At 38.4% G+C, this 16,671-nt stretch overlaps 1 protein-coding gene across 2 annotated transcripts in view; it reads left to right on the plus strand.

Annotated features, from left to right (window-relative positions):
- LOC128702879 (carnitine O-palmitoyltransferase 1, liver isoform) overlaps nucleotides 1–16,671 on the plus strand; it is a 115,461-nt gene that overhangs the window by 65,049 nt on the left and 33,741 nt on the right. For both annotated transcript variants that reach the window (XM_070102528.1, XM_070102527.1), the window contains exons 5-11: nucleotides 3,076–3,216; nucleotides 5,004–5,160; nucleotides 5,531–5,627; nucleotides 6,114–6,253; nucleotides 12,379–12,563; nucleotides 13,212–13,351; nucleotides 15,321–15,400. In XM_070102528.1, the coding sequence (XP_069958629.1) occupies nucleotides 3,076–3,216; nucleotides 5,004–5,160; nucleotides 5,531–5,627; nucleotides 6,114–6,253; nucleotides 12,379–12,563; nucleotides 13,212–13,351; nucleotides 15,321–15,400 (940 nt within the window). The remainder of the gene's footprint in view (nucleotides 1–3,075; nucleotides 3,217–5,003; nucleotides 5,161–5,530; nucleotides 5,628–6,113; nucleotides 6,254–12,378; nucleotides 12,564–13,211; nucleotides 13,352–15,320; nucleotides 15,401–16,671) is intronic.

The raw sequence follows: 16,671 nt of genomic DNA on the forward strand, positions 1-16,671 counted from the left end.
CTGGTCCTAGGACTGACCCGTGTGGGACCCTCCTGGTCATAGGTGCCCACTCTGACACCTCGCCACGTACCATGACTCGCTGCTGTCTTCCTGACAAGTATTCCCTGATCCATTGTAGTGCCTTCCCTGTTATCCCTGCTTGGTCCTCCAGTTTTTGCACCAATCTCTTGTGTGGAACTGTGTCAAACTCCTTCCTGCAGTCTAGGAAAACGCAATCAACCCACCCCTCTCTCTTGTCTTACTGCTGTCACCATGTCATAGAACTCCAGTAGGTTTGTGACACAGGATTTCCCATCCCTGAAACCATGTTGGCTGCTGTTGATGAGATCATTCCTTTCTAGGTGTTCCACCACTCTTCTCCTGATAATCTTCTCCATGATTTTGCATACTATACATGTCAGTGACACTGGTCTGTAGTTTAGATCTTCATATCTGTCTCCTTTTTTTAAAGATTGGGACTACATTTGCTGTCTTCCATGCCTCAGGCAATCTCCCTGTTTCGATAGATGTATTGAATATTGTTGTTAGGGGTACACATAGTGCCTCTGCTCCCTCTCTCAGGCCCCATGGGGAGATGTTATCTGGCCCCATTGCCTTTGAGGTATCTAGCTCACTCAGAAGCCTCTTCACTTCTTCCTCAATTGTGTGCACTGTGTCCAGCACTTGGTGGTGTGCCCCACCTCTCCGTCTTTCTGGAGCCCCTTCTGTCTCCTCTGTGAACACTTCTTTGAATCTCTTGTCGAGTTCCTCACATACTTCATGGTCATTTCTTGTTTTGTCTCCTCCTTCCTTCCTTAGCGTGATTACCTTGTCCTTGACTGTTGTTTTCCTCCTGATGTGGCTGTATAACAGTTTCGGGTCAGATTTGGCTTTCGCTGCTATGTCATTTTCATATTGTCTTTGGGCCTCCCTTTTTATCTGTGCATATTCGTTTCTGGCTCTACGACTGCTCTCCTTATTCTCCTGGGTCCTTTGCCTTCTATATTTCTTCCATTCCCTAGCACACTTGGTTTTTGCCTCCCTGCATCTTTGGGTGAACCATGGGCTCTTCCTGGCTTTTTCATTATTCCTGTTACCCTTGGGTACAAACCTCTCCTCAGCCTCCTTGCATATTGTTGCTACATATTCCATCTCATTAACTGGCTTCCCTGTCAGTTCTCTGTCCCACTGAACCCCGTTCAGGAAGTTCCTCATTCCCGTGTAGTCCCCTTTCTTGTAGTTTGGCTTCATTCGTCCTGGCCTTCCTGCTTCTCCCTCCACTTGTAGCTCTACTGTGTATTCGAAGCTTAAAACCACATGATCGCTGGCCCCAAGGGGTCTCTCATATGTGATGTCCTCGATATCTGCACTACTCAAGGTGAATACAAAGTCCAGTCTTGCTGGTTCATCCTCTCCTCTCTCTTGTAGTGTCCCTTACGTGTTGGTACATGAAGTTTTCCAGTACCACCTCCATCATCTTAGCCCTCCATGTATCTTGGCCCCCATTAAAATGGTATAAAATACCGACAGATTGTTAGGTAAGACACACATGCAACAGTTAGGTATCTTTATTTCGAAACGTTTCGCCTACACAGTAGGCTTCTTCAGTCGAGTACAGAAAAGTTGATAGAAGCAGAAGATACTTGAAGACGATGTAATCAGTCCATCACCCTTAAAGTTTTGAGGTGGTCAGTCCCTCAGTCTGGAGAAGAGCATTGTTCCGTTGTCTGAAACAATATGAAGTTGAAGTGACAGGATGGAGCCTTATATAGTGTCAGGAGGTGAGACGTAGGTTGCTTTGGGAGGGCAGGTCCCTCTCAAACCCAGCCGTTCTCACTAGTAGAGGTTGTCGAAGTTGATGGTCTGTACCAAGATACCCTTGTGTTGCAGTGTCTGACAGAATGAACATTAAAATGGTATAAAATACCGACAGATTGTTAGGTAAGACACATATGCAACAGTTAGGTATCTTTATTTCGAAACGTTTCGCCTACACAGTAGGCTTCTTCAGTCGAGTACAGAAAAGTTGATAGAAGCAGAAGATACTTGAAGACGATGTAATCAGTCCATCACCCTTCAAGTTTTGAGGTGGTCAGTCCCTCAGTCTGGAGAAGAGCATTGTTCCGTTGTCTGAAACAATATGAAGTTGAAGTGACAGGATGGAGCCTTATATAGTGTCAGGAGGTGAGACGTAGGTTGTTTTGGGAGGGCAGGTCCCTCTCAAACCCAGCCGTTCTCACTAGTAGAGGTTGTCGAAGTTGATGGTCTGTACCAAGATACCCTTGTGTTGCAGTGTCTGACAGAATGAACATGTGTTGCATGTGTGTCTTACCTAACAATCTGTCGGTATTTTATACCATTTTAATGTTCATTCTGTCAGACACTGCAACACATGGGTATCTTGGTACAGACCATCAACTTCGACAACCTCTACTAGTGAGAACGGCTGGGTTTGAGAGGGACCTGCCCTCCCAAAACAACCTACGTCTCACCTCCTGACACTATATAAGGCTCCATCCTGTCACTTCAACTTCATATTGTTTCAGACAACGGAACAATGCTCTTCTCCAGACTGAGGGACTGACCACCTCAAAACTTTAAGGATGATGGACTGATTTTTCCTATGTGTGTGGGCCTGTGGGTGGGTGTGGGCATGTGGGTGGGTGTGGGCATGTGGGTGGGTGTGGGCATGTGGGTGTGTGAGCATGTGGGTGGGTGTGGGCATGTGGGTGTGGGTGTGTGTGGGTGGGTGTGTATGTGTAGGGGGGGTGTGTGAGTGATGGGATGAAGGGGAAGGGAAGGAAGCATGTGCATGTTTGTAAAATCTTATTGTTTAGTGTTTATTGATATTTTGATTCAAACATAAAAATTGGAAATCTTTTGCATAGTTGTAGTGTAATGTAATCCATTCCAGGACTAAAAATCCCTAAAAAAAATTTAAGTTTTGCTCTTGCAAGTAGATTAGTTGTTTTCTCTTATATACTTGGATATTTAATTGCTATATATTGAGTGTAAAGACAAATTATATCTGATGATAAACAACAAAAACAATAATAAATTGTGTTAAAATTATAAATTTTAAAAATTCTTTTAAAGATGAAAATGTGAGGGAAGTGTCCTTAAAGACCAAACTATGGAGTCTGACTGTGAAGTTCGTGTCTGGCTATCAGCCTTCTCTGTATTCTTGCCAGCGATCTCTACCACGAATGCCTGTTCCTCCTCTTGAGGAGACACTTGGTAAGTTTAATAGTGAGATTGATCCAGTAATGGCCAGTTACTAAGCATGAATTTGACTACAGACTACAAGAAGCCCAAGAAGTAATTTAGCTATTACAGATAAAACATATACAGTACTTACTAATGTTTAGTTAAAATTAATATTTTTTAATGCAGTATGAACTGTATAACCTTGATAAAAAAAATTTTAGTACTGGAGGGCCCCATATATACAGTACCTTCTTTTTGGTATTCCATGTTTTTGTTGGCTGCAAATTGAGTCAATGTTCATGTGTTCCACCTGCCGGTGATTGTTGCTGATGGGTGGAACAATGGCTCAATTGAAAGCCACTGAAAATGTGGAACACTGAAAATAGGTGCTGTATGTGTGGGGTCCTCCAGTAAATTTATGTATAAAGCTTTTGTAAAAACAAAGCAAATTCTGTAAATATATTAAACATTCATGTTAGCTTGCTTGTGATGTTCCACCACCCACTGGATGGGTACTTGGTGCATAATAAAGCTATCAGAAACCTCTTATGTGAACCAGTGAAGGATTCTAGCTTAAATGGTTTTGGGGAAAGGGCTTCACAAGGTCATTGACATAACACTTGTGAGCTTGAGGCACTGAACAAGTTGAAGGTTGTGATTGTTCACCTTTCCTCATAAACATGTAGAGGAGAAAAAATGCAACAGTAAAAAATAGAAATACTCGAGTGTTTTCATGTGCTATCACATATGTCTTCAGAGGAGCGACAATGCAACAAAAGGAAGCACCTTTTTTAGGTTCCTAACTGAAGCGACTCCCTCAAATTTAAGGTATGTTAAGTAGTGCTGAGGAGGAACTTGTCCATAATTTAGTCGGTTCTAACCCTGGGCAAGACTCGGTATAACTAAAAAAAATATCCATAAAAAGTTGGGCAGTTGCAAGATATTTTTACTAGGGCCATTGCATAGTCGTTGCATAGTCTTGATACAGTTTGGTAAACTTGCTTGTTAATTTTAGTTGGATATCTCTCAGAGGACTAACAAAGTACAGTGGACCCCCGGTTAACGAACTTTTTTCATTCCAGTAGTATGTTCAGGTGCCAGTACTGACCGAATTTTTTCCCATAAGGAATATTGTGAAGTAGATTAGTCCATTTCAGACCCCCAAACATACACGTACAAACGCACTTACATAAATACACTTACATAATTGGTCGCATTTGGAGGTGATCGTTAAGCGGGGGTCCACTGTATTTCATAATTACTTAAAGCTTGTTTCTCAGTGTAGATTATAGCAAAGGCACTTTAAAATTTAGAAATTCTTGATTTGTTTCATTTTGATATTCAGTTCATATTTTCATGTTGTAAAGAATTGTAAGAATACTTTTATGATACAGTATTAAATTTCATCTGTAAATTCTTTCCTGTTTATTAAAAAAAATCTTAATTGTTGAGCAGTTGTCTATCTTCCTCTTCACTTCCCACTTTTTTTTTTACCTCCTAATGTTTTCTTTTGTTTATCAACTGTTTATGCATTTGCAAGAGCATATTTATGCATACAGAATTGTTAGCTGGACTTGAGTACTGGAGGTGGGAAGTACAGTTCCTTCACTCTAAAGGATGGGTTTGGGATATTTGGTGTTTAGAGGGACATTTAAACTGTTGTATATATGCGCCTCTGGCAAGACAGTGATAGTGTAACTGATGATGAAAGGGTTTTTGTTCAGGTCACTCTGCGAGACAGCCAGTGTGTTAAAAAAAAAAAAATTGTCCCTTATGCATTTCAATTAAACTTCTCGTTTCTATTATTTTGCTCTCAGGTAAATTGCTAGACAGTTTGAAACCTTTGTGCTCTGAGGAAGAATTTAAGGAATATACTAAACAAGCAAATGAATTTGAGAGCACAGTTGGGCCTCGATTACAACGTCTTCTCTACCTCAAGTCTTGGTGGGCTCCTAATTATGTGTCTGATTGGTGGTAAGTCAAACTTTGACTTAACCTGCTTCATTACAAGTGGGTAGTCAGAAAGTAAAATATTTGTATGTCCAGTCATTTTCATACATAATAGATAGATTCATCTCACCTTGAAATGGCTTCACTAGCAGCATTTAACTCTTCCATGAAATTATATTAACTGGTTTAGCAGTTATTAATATCCTTTATTTCAAGGAAAGTGTGAGGTAAAACATTCTTTGAAGGTAATGTGAAGGAAGATGACTAGATTTGCAATGGATATTTTAATAATAGCATTGTGAATGTGGCTGAAGAAATTAACAGTTTAAAAAATACATGTATCAAGATTCATCCTACATTTTATTCAAGTTATAAATTTCTGTGCAATTTCCAGGGAGAAATATGTGTATCTGATGTCTCGATGCTCATTACTCATCAACTCTAATTATTATGCCTTAGATAACTACAGATGGACCCCAACCAATAGGCAGGTTAGTGATCCTAATTTAATATTTATTACTTTACATATGGTAGCTATATTTTCAAGACTTTAATTTTCTTGACTAATTCTGCTTATTCTTTATAAGCTTTGCAACAATGCTACATGGAAGAAGCTATTATAAAACTAGCACAGTGCATACACCCAGCATTTAAACAAACTACTGTAAGTTTAACATCGTTTATTTAATTTAAATTTTGCATACCATTATACAGTACATTCAGTTCATTATCTGAATTTTTAACTGATGTTAATATAATTTTTTGTGTTCCCTCTGTTTTACACTTACATTTCTGTATTTGTTTGCTTACAAACTCGAATAAGGACACTGAAAAATGTTACAGAATGTTAAGAATTTCCTCACCAATTAACCTACTGAAAGCTAATAGTACTTTTAGAATATGGTATTTACGCTATTCACTACAGTACTTCCACACTAATTTTTTTTTTTTTTTTTTAACATTTCAAATATTTTCAGGTGTCAAGAGCAGCAAATGTTGTCTATTCCATTCTTAACATCAAACGTAAGATTGATAGAGAAGAGCTTCCTCCTCTGCTGCTACGTAATACCATTCCTATTTGTATGGCACAGTATGAGCGGCTCTTCTCCACTGTCCGGTGAGCTTCGAATTTTTCTGTAATTACTAGCCTCAATGCTAATAAAATATTAATTTTCATGTGTATTAACTTGCAGTCGACTCAGTTGCTGAATTTTAGCCACCTGTTCATTATCAAATTTGCTCTTGACACTGGAGTTTGTGTCCACCATGCCCTCTTCCATCTCATTCCACTTCTTTTAAAAAAACTCTGCCTTAATAAGTATTTTCTTAACATTCCTCTGACTCTTCTTATGTCCCCTTGGCTATTTTCCCTCTTCTCAGACATGACTATCCACTCAGTGCCTTGATGTGGAAAAGATACACAATTTGCAGAAATGAACATTGAGACTTTTTGCCTGTTGGAATGGCGTCTTCAGTCAGTATACAGAGGCAGACGACAAGCATATTTATGTAGGTGCAGTCATGTGAGTGGTTGGGCATTGAGGTTAGTGTGAGTGGACTGTCAGAAAGGGGCACAGCAAGAGGATTATCGGTACTTGTGTGCACTGGTGCACTGCTGATAACCTGTTTATGTAAAAGAATTTGGGCGCACTGCAGGATCTCTCACCCACCCTCTCCTAGAGCATCATTGGTGTGGCAACTATCACATCAAACACCCTCAAGATTTAACAAGGATGAAAAATCACCACCCAAACCTCTGTAACACAGGTATTTACTTCATACCATGTAGTGGCTGTGACCATAAATACACGAGACCTATTATGTGTGCAAGACTAAACACAATCTTTGAGTCATGTATAAGAAAAGGACTATACACCTAATGTTTTGGAATGTCACAAGGCTGGTCATCAAAGGAGACAAAACACAATGCAGATGCCTGAAAGCTGCTTTGATATGTACGTAAAATACTATCCATTAGAAACAAGAAGCGTTCAGTTTAGCTAATCTTTGGCTCAACTTATAAATAAACAGGTTATTAACTACTCATGAAGAGTGGTAGTCCTCTCATTCTACCCATGATATGACCTTGCTTCCTGGCCATACACCTAACTGGATTTGTATACATATGCTTGCTGTCCATCTCTGGTTATTGACTGAAGAAGACTATCCTACTGGAAAAATGTTGCAATAAAGTTCCTTTCTGCAAATTGTCTATCTTTTCCATTTGTCAGCCTCGCACCATTGGTCTTCTCCAATGCTTCTCTATCTTATACAGCTTGATCATGCCCGTCTCTTTTAGTTCTTTGCTTATCAAAAAACTTGAGCTTCTAAAGACTTTAGTGTAATGTATGTATTGACAAATACCTGTAAATTAGTTTTAAAAAATGTAACGCAAAATGCATGTGATTATATATATAAAAAATGTACAGAATAAAGGATCTGGATGGTTCAAGCAATGATAATAAAAATAACAATAACAAGTGCATGGGTTTAAGGGTAAACCAATTTGCCAGAGTTGAGTCCTGGAGGTGGGAGGGGTAGTGCCTGCACTCTAACAGAAGTGGATTTTGCAGTTAGAGCATAATCTGATTGCAGTGTCATCACACTTCTGGAAATATGGCAGTTGAATAAATGATAGTGAATGTCTTTATTTTCTTTGAGTCACCCTGCTTTGGCAAGATAAGTTAAAAGAATGTACAGTATACTGAAAGCATTGTAATTTTTACCACTGAACCTTTCATTACTTGTTAATTTTAAGCCTGCCCATAATGCTCTGCATATAAGGGGCTTTTGGCATGTACACCCAACTACTATAATTCCTTGTGCAACTATGTATCATGTCCAAATAAACTATATGAATATGAATTGTTTTTTGCCATTTTTTGGCTGTTTGGGGGAGGGGGGTTAAGATGTGACATAACCACATTAAAGTATGAAAGGATCCAAAATAATTGAAAAGGAAGACTTAATAAATCCCATTAACTGGCAGGACAAAAAAAATGCCTTTAACCCGTAAATGGTCCAAGCAGATCTACGTTCATATGCATAGTGCTCCAAAAGTAGATCTACGTTTTTTTTTTTTTTACATATTTTCAAATATAACAAAAAAAAAAATCTACTTTTTTTACATACAGTGGACCCTCGGCTAATGCTATTAATCCATTCCTGAGAGCTCATCGTTAGTCAAGTTAATTTTCCCCATAAGAAATAATGGAAATCAAATTAATCCGTGCAAGACACCCAAAAGTATTGAAAAAAATTTTTTTTAACACATGAAATATTAATTTTAATACACACAAACTGAAGAAGACATGCACAGTTACATGACACTTACCTTTATTGAAGATCTGGTGATGATTGATGGGATGGGAAGAGGGGAGTGTGTTGATGGTCTTAGTGTTTAGAAGGGGAATCCCCTTCCATTAGGACTTGAGGTGGCAAGTCCTTTTTCGAGGTTACTTCCCTTCTTCTTTTAATGCCACTAGGACCAGCTTGAGAGTCACTGGACCTCTGTCGCACAACATATCTGCCCATAGAGCCCTGTACCTCCCGTTCCTTTATGACATTCCTAAAGTGTTTCACAACATTGTCAGTGTCACCATTAAACACTTGTTCAGGTTTCAGTCCTTCACTGTCTGTACTCCTTGAATTCCTGCACATATTTTTCAGCTGCTTTTTGGTCCAAACTGGCAGCCTCACCATGCCTTATCACACTATGTATGCCACTATGATTCTTAAATCTCTCAAACCAACCTTTGCTGGCCTTAAATTCACTCACATCACCACTAGTTGCTGGCATTTTTCTAATTAAATCGTCATGCAACTTCCTAGCCTTTTCACATATGATCGCTTGAGAGATGCTATCTCCTGCTATCTGTTTTTCGTTTATCCACATCAATAAGAGTCTCTCAGCATCTTCTATCACTTGTGATCTCAGTTTCGAAAACATAGTTGCACCTTTGGCAAGAACAGCTTCCTTGATTGCCATTTTCTTGGCCACAATAGTAGCGATGGTTGATTGGGGTTTTGTGTACAGCCTGGCCAGCTCGGAGACATGCACTCCACTTTCATACTTAGCAATGATCTCTTTCTTCATATCCATAGTAATTCTCACCCTTTTTGCTGTAGGGTTGGCACTAGAAGCTTTCTTGGGGCCCATGGTGACTTATTTTGCAGGTGCAATCACTAAAAAGGCTGTGATAATATGAAATGTTCCGATTGTATGCTTGGAAGCGACCGCGGTGGCTGGCTGGCTTGTAAACACTGGCCAGAAGTGGACGCGTCTCAGACGGAACGAATAGTGTTGGTCGAGTTTTTTAGCGCTAATCGAGGCAAAATTTTTGCGATAAAATGTATCGCTAGTCAGATTTATCGTTAATCGATGCTATCGCTGGTCGAGGGTCCACTGTACTTTCAAATGTTGAAAAAACGTATATATACGTTTGGACCGTTTATGGGTTAAGGAAGAGCTGGGAAAAGGATACTAGAAAGTTTTTCTTATGCAGATTGGCAAAACAATGGAATGGTTTACAAGAAGGCAGTAAGTGCTGCAACTGCTGGAAATACAAACACTTTTCTATAAACTAAATATTGGAAATATGGTACTATGAGCTGAACTCTGGTCCTATAGCTAAAAGTTGGTAATCACATAGGTCATGTTAATATATATATAATTTTTTTTTTTTTTTTTTTAACAAGTCAGCCGTCTCCCACCGAGGCAAGGTGACCCTAAAAAAGAAAGAAAATGCCCAAAATACTTTCATCATCATTCAACACTTTCACCTCACTCACACGTAATCACTGTTTTTGCAGAGGTGCTCAGAACACAACAGCTTAGAAGCATATACCTATAAAGATCCACAACATATCCCTCCAAACTACTAACATCCCAAACCCCTACTTTAGAGTGCAGCCATTGTACTTCCCATTTCCAGGTATTACAAAAAAAGTATTTTTGAGATGGTAGTTTACTCATTTTGTAATAAAAAGTTCGGGATACATATATACACGTTAAAATAAATTAATCTTTAATATTATATAAAAAAAACTATCTTTGGTCTAGAGATATTTTGTAAATAAACATCTGATAATATATACATGTTACAATAATAAATTATAATTAGCATCTTTGTAAAATAATAAATAATTCCTGACCCTACACAGGGTACAGCTTCTTAGACACTACTGTGTCACTATATATATCTATGCTGAAATAATAAATTATAAATAACATTTACAATAATAAATTACGATCAACTTCGTGTCTCACGACACCCTTATGATGCTCCGTGTCTCGCACAACACTTATATTCAAGTTGTGACGCTCCCTGTGTCACACGACACTTATCCGTGTAATGACGCTCCATCTCAACTGTGTCCCTTGGCACCCTTTTCTCTGCGTAATGACGCTCCTACTCTCCGTGTCACACGACACCCTTTTCTCTGCGTCATACACTACTGTGTCACCCTTGACACCTTGCGACACACTCACACAGCGTCTTTCTCGAGGCCAGTCACATGACACTATTAATGTATACTACAGCCGTAACTTCTTTAGTGTCACACGACACCCTTTTCTTTTCAGTGTTCCACTACGGTCCTATAGCATATCTCAGTGTTACACTCCATCATACTTGCTTAAGTGTCACACTACGGTCCTAGCCCAGTTCAGTGTCACACTCCAACCTTTTCTTCACGTAGTGTCCCACTAAAACAGCATCCGATGACTCCGGCCCACAGTTGACCAGCGTAGGCGGTGAGTCCGCAGACATCACCTGGTAATCCTGTAAATACTCTAAGGCCAGTAGAAGTACACCGTAAGATGGTCTGGTGAGTGCTATCTACCGCCTTCAAGACCAGTTGACACACCGCTTGCAGAACACCGTGCTGCGAGCTCACGGAGTGCGGCCGCCAAGTGGCTGAGGCCATCAGACTCGGTGAGCTGCGGTGAGCGGTTCTTCTAAAATCAGTAGAAGCCAGTAGAATACTCTCTACTGCCAGTAGATATGTACCATTAGGTGTTCTGGTAACTACTGCTTAGATGTGTACCGTGAGGTGTTCTGGTACATACTGCTTCTAAGGCCGGCTCAGCAGTCCCCACATTGGGTTTGATGACGTACCCTTGGTACTGCCGGCCGGCAGGTTAACAGTTTAACAGCTAGTTTGGCAGGGGGCTGCAACACCAGGACTCAAGTCCGGCTATATAAAAATAACCGGTTTCCCTGAATCCCTTCACTAAATATTACCCTGCTCACACTCCAACAGATCGTCAGGTCCCAAGTACCATTCGTCTCCATTCACTTCTATCTAACACGCTCACGCACGCTTGCTCTAAGTCCAAGCCTCTCGCCCACAAAACCTCCTTTACACCCTCCCTCCAACCTTTTCGAGGATGACCCCTACCCCTCCTTCCTTCCCCTACAGATTTATACGCTCTCCATGTCATTCTACTTTGAGCCATTCTCTCTAAATGACCAACCCACTTCAACAACCCCTCTTCAGCCCTCTGACTAATACTTTTATTAACTCCACACCTTCTCCTAATTTCCACACTCTGAATTTTCTGCATAATACTATTTACACCACACATTGCCCTTAGACAGGACATCTCCACTGCCCCAACCGCCTCCTCGCTGCTGCATTCACAACCCAAGCTTCACACCCATATAAGAGTGTTGGTACTACTATACTTTCATACATTCCCTTCTTTGCCTCCATAGATAATGTTTTTTGTCTCCACATATACCTCAATGTGCCACTTACCTTTTTTTCCCTCATCAGTTATGTGATTAACCTCATCCTTCATAAATCCATCCGCCGACAGGTCAACTGGCGTTAAAATTTTGTCTCCTACTGTTAGGAAGAGATATCAGTTGTCATAATGGCACTCAGTGACGGCTTGTCCATAGGAGATGCAGAGCTGCAGTGACCCCCAAATGCTCACTGCCAGATGTATGACTTCATCAACCTTGTGCAAAAATAATTTGCAACTGACAAATATATTACAGGAAAAATCTGTTGTATGTTGTTTTCAATGCATTTATAAGCGAATTTTTAATCTTTTTGTTGAAATGAGATAAAAAATTATTAAAAATGGAAGTTTGATGCGGTACAATAGTATAGGTATTACTGGTGCTACGAGCCACCACTGTTGGCACCCAATAACTTTGTCTTATTTGTAAAGCATCTCAAGTTCTTTGATCCATTAAGTAGAATCAGATTTATGTATCACACTTGTTTCAGAGTACCTGGCGAGGAAATTGACGAGTTACTTCATTTTGAATCTTGTGAATCTCGTAACATTGTAGTATGGCGCAAAGGGCTCTTCTACCAGTTAAGTATCTATGATGATAAGAACCAGATCCTTTCTGTGTCTGTATTGGAGAGGCTCTTCCAGGATATTCTTGATGATGCTGATAAGCACAAAGGTAAGAAAGTATTATTGCACTGTGCTGCCATATCACAAATAATTTTTTTTGTTTCCTTGAGCGTTGTTAGTATGGTAATTCATTAATTATAAAAAGCCATTTAAATCTCTTGTTCATAAGTCAGCAGTGATGCTCACACTTTTTTTAAATTGAGCATTACTTAAGAGAAAATTATTTGTGCAGAATCTACCGTAATATACTTTGTAGTTTTTAATAGTGTGTGCTTCTTCAGGGATACTTAAAACTGATGGCTAGTAGAGAAGACTTGTTCGTTCAAAGATTCTTAGGTTGGCGTTAGCAGGTCCTGTAGATGTAGAGTGAATAGTAGTATGAATGGCTGGCATGCATGAGTGGTAAGTAGTCTTATAAATTTGAAAAGGTAGCATTGTTTGAAACTACAGTAGTTTGAAATATTGTAGCTCTAATCATTGGTTTTAGTTTTTCTGTTATTACTCTCAAGAATAGATACCATATAAGCTATAGATAGTTAAGTATATAGCATAGTGTAGATTGGAGTAATATATAGTATCTAAAAATTGCAAAAGCTTGTGTTGAATATAAATAATGTATTTAAATTGCTTTCAGTATAAATTATTATACAGTATAAAGTATTGGTTTATACTGTATTTGTATTTTCATATTCAACAGAATGTGTAAGTGAAAGTGAACGTAGCGTTGCAGCATTAACAGGTCTTCCAAGGCCAGAATGGGCACGAATACAAAAAGAATTTTTCACATCCGGTATCAACAAAGACAACATGGATGTCATAAACAAGGCAGTGTTCATGGTTAGCAAACATTTTTAAGAAAACAATGTTGAGGAATATTAATAAATTGCCTTAATGTTTTTAATGTATTTTATGACAAACATAATACAATATATTTTTTCTTTTTAACAGTCTCTTGCCTTGTTAGGGGTGACTCATAAAAGAAAACACCATCACTCACTCTATTACTGTGTTGCCAGGGGCATGCCAACATTACATTACGTCACCAAGTTTTAGCTTCACATAAGCTGCCTTCAGAAAATAGAAATAATTGTGAGGAATGTCACATTAAAACCTCAGACAAATTGTACATATATTTTTGTGATTTAAGAGGAGCAGGGAGAATTTTAGGAAGGGTAGGGAATATGTAGACTAGGCATTTGCATTGAAGCATATAAGCAAGCAGTAATTAGATATAGGTAAAGAGCTGTTTGTTGCATTTATAGATTTAGAAAAGGCATATGATATTGTGGATAGGGAAGCCATGTGGCAATTATTGCAAATGCATGAAATAGACAGGTTATTAAAAGCAATTAAGAGTTTTATGCAGTGTGAGATGCTCAGGTTAGATATGTGAGGAGGAGGTCGACTAGACCCCTGTGAAAGTAGGATTTGGATAGGGATGTATGATGTCACCATAATTGTTTATCATATTTATAGATGGGGTTGTAAAAAAGTGAATATTAGGGTATTAGCAGGGGCTGTGGGTTTAAAAGATATTGGATCTGATATAAAGTGGGAGTTATCACAGTTGCTCATTGCTGGTGACGGTTCTTTTTGGGGATTCTGACGACAAGTTAGAAAGGTTGGTGTACAAATTTGGGAGGAAAATTTTAGTGGGAAACGGCCGACGTGTTAAAAAAAGAAAATGTAAAAGGGAACACGGAGAAGAGCAAGGTGATTAGGGTAACAAAAAAAGTTTAGGCAATGATTAGTTTGAATATCAGATTGGAGAGGAGTATGGAGGAAGTGGATATATTTGGAATAGATATTTGGGTGCAAACATGTCAGCAGATGGGTCTACGAAGAATGCGGTAAACCATAGAATAAATGAAGGGCAAAAAAGGTGGGTGGTGTGTCGAGGCATCCAGGGAAATGAAAGAAGCGTATCTAGGAAGGCAGATAATGGTATATACTAATGTATTGTGGTACAAACATATTTATATGGTTGTGAGGCATTGGTTTTGAATGATGCAGCGAGGAGGCAGCTAGAGACAGTGGACATACATTCAAGAGTAATGTGTGGTGTGAATATCGTGCAGAGAATTTGAAGCATAGAAATTGAAAACTGATATGAGGTCATTGAGGGTATAATTAGGAGGGTTGTTTATGCGTATGGAGGAATAGGATAACAAAGAGGATGTGGAAATCTAGGTTGGAAGGTAGGAGTAGGGGTCATTCCAGGAATGGTTAGAGAGTGGGGGTAAAATAGACTTTGAGTTTTAGGGGCACGAGTATCCAGCAGGCTTGTGTGAGTGTAACAGGAGTGAATGGAGATAAGTAGTTTTTAATGGATATGCTGTTGGAGTATGATTAAAGTACCTTTTATGAAGGGATAGTCCTGGACTCTGACAGAGAGGTGGGGGATAGTTGGATGGCAGTCTGAATTGTGATGTCACTCTGTTTTAGAAAAAGTTATTGAATGAATGGGGTGAAAGTGTTTTCTTTTTTTAGGTTACCCTGCCTTGGCAGGAGATGGCCATTATGGTAAAAAAAAAAAAAAAAAAAAAATGGGATTTGACCAGCCTTCGTCCCTTCCTGGTTCAGTGTCGTTTAAGTAAGAACATGTTACCTAAATTGCGAGTGTCAAACCATACAATGTTTTCATAGAAATTTGTTTTATAATGTTATAAAAGTCTTGCTTCACTTAATATTTTCTAATACAATCCTTTAAAAGCAAATTTTGCTAGTTTGAACTCTGTATTGGAGTTCACTATCTAATTTTTTTTTTTTTTTTTTTTTTTAATCATTATCCATTTCATTTTTGCAGGTTATAATGTTAGACAAAAGTCCAGAGAATATTTCTGATAAGGGCAAAATACTCTTGCATGCAGATGGTCGCACTTTGTGGTAAGTTCATTTAGTATATTTTGAATTGTGCAAATGTGAATAAGTTAGCTTATACAAAAAAATTTAATATTAAAAAAAAAAAAAGTGTGAAAATGTTAAGTTTTCTGCATGGAAAGATATTAGAAAGCTGTCATTAATTTATATCCTTGTATTGGAATGGCTATGATGTTGAAACAGTCCTCTTAATGGAAATATTTAATGATATAGATAGTTGTCAAATAATTTAAGTAAATGTTCAGGACAAAAGCTGATTAACAGAGTAAAGACTTTCTACCAATCTCTTAATATTTTTCCTTAAGTAAATTTTCATTTTGGAAGTAGCTAAAACAGAATGGCAAGTAGGTTTATAGCATTTATGGAAATTAATGCAGGCAGATTTTCCTAACCCAGCTGTAAAGCTTTTGGCGTCCTTTCCTAGGATACAAATCATGAAAACATTAAGTGGATTTAGTTGAAAATTGGTTACTCTTGGGAATTCAATAATGTGTATGAATGAGTTTTTTTAAATTTTCATAGTATCATTGCAAAAATTATGTTCTGGATGTCTTTCCACTGTTTGATAGTAATGTGCCTAATCTTATTGAAAGTGAATGAAAAGCCAGTACGTAATCCGTAGATTATGGGTTTAAAGCCATGAAATGAGCAAGAGGAATAAGCAAGTTTATTTAGGTACACATACATGCCAGTACAGTTTTTTTTTTTATACACTAGCCATTTCCCAAAAAAAAACCAGTTATACATAATTTAACATGTGTAAATTACCTAGAATACTGTAATTGATTCTTTTTACTACATAAGAGTGGTAAAAAAGAGGAATAAACTGAACATGGACAAAAGTTGGAGGCTGGAACAAGAGCTCAAGTTCATCCACATGCAAATTCAAATAAGTAATTACGGTGGACCCCCACATAACGATCACCTCCGAATGCGACCAATTATGTAAGTGTATTTATGTAAGTGCATTTGCACGTGTATGTTTGGGGGTCTGAAATGGACTAATCTACTTCACAATATTCCTTATGGGAACAAATTCGGTCAGTACTGGCACCTGAACATACTTCTGGAGTGAAAAAATATCGTTAACCGGGGGTCCACTGTATATTTATTTTTTATGAGTGGTTCAGCAATGCATTTTTTTTCATCTGTGATCCTCAGAATTTTACTTTTGTCATTATCTTTTTCTCTAGACGTTTTTTATACACCAAAAATTTCTGCTTATGGTTAGGTCTCTGGACAGTTTCTCAGTAAGTGTTAATCCTTTGTCACAACCC

Source organism: Cherax quadricarinatus, chromosome 82 (genome assembly GCF_038502225.1).
Source record: "Cherax quadricarinatus isolate ZL_2023a chromosome 82, ASM3850222v1, whole genome shotgun sequence".
Classification (NCBI taxonomy): domain Eukaryota; kingdom Metazoa; phylum Arthropoda; class Malacostraca; order Decapoda; family Parastacidae; genus Cherax; species Cherax quadricarinatus.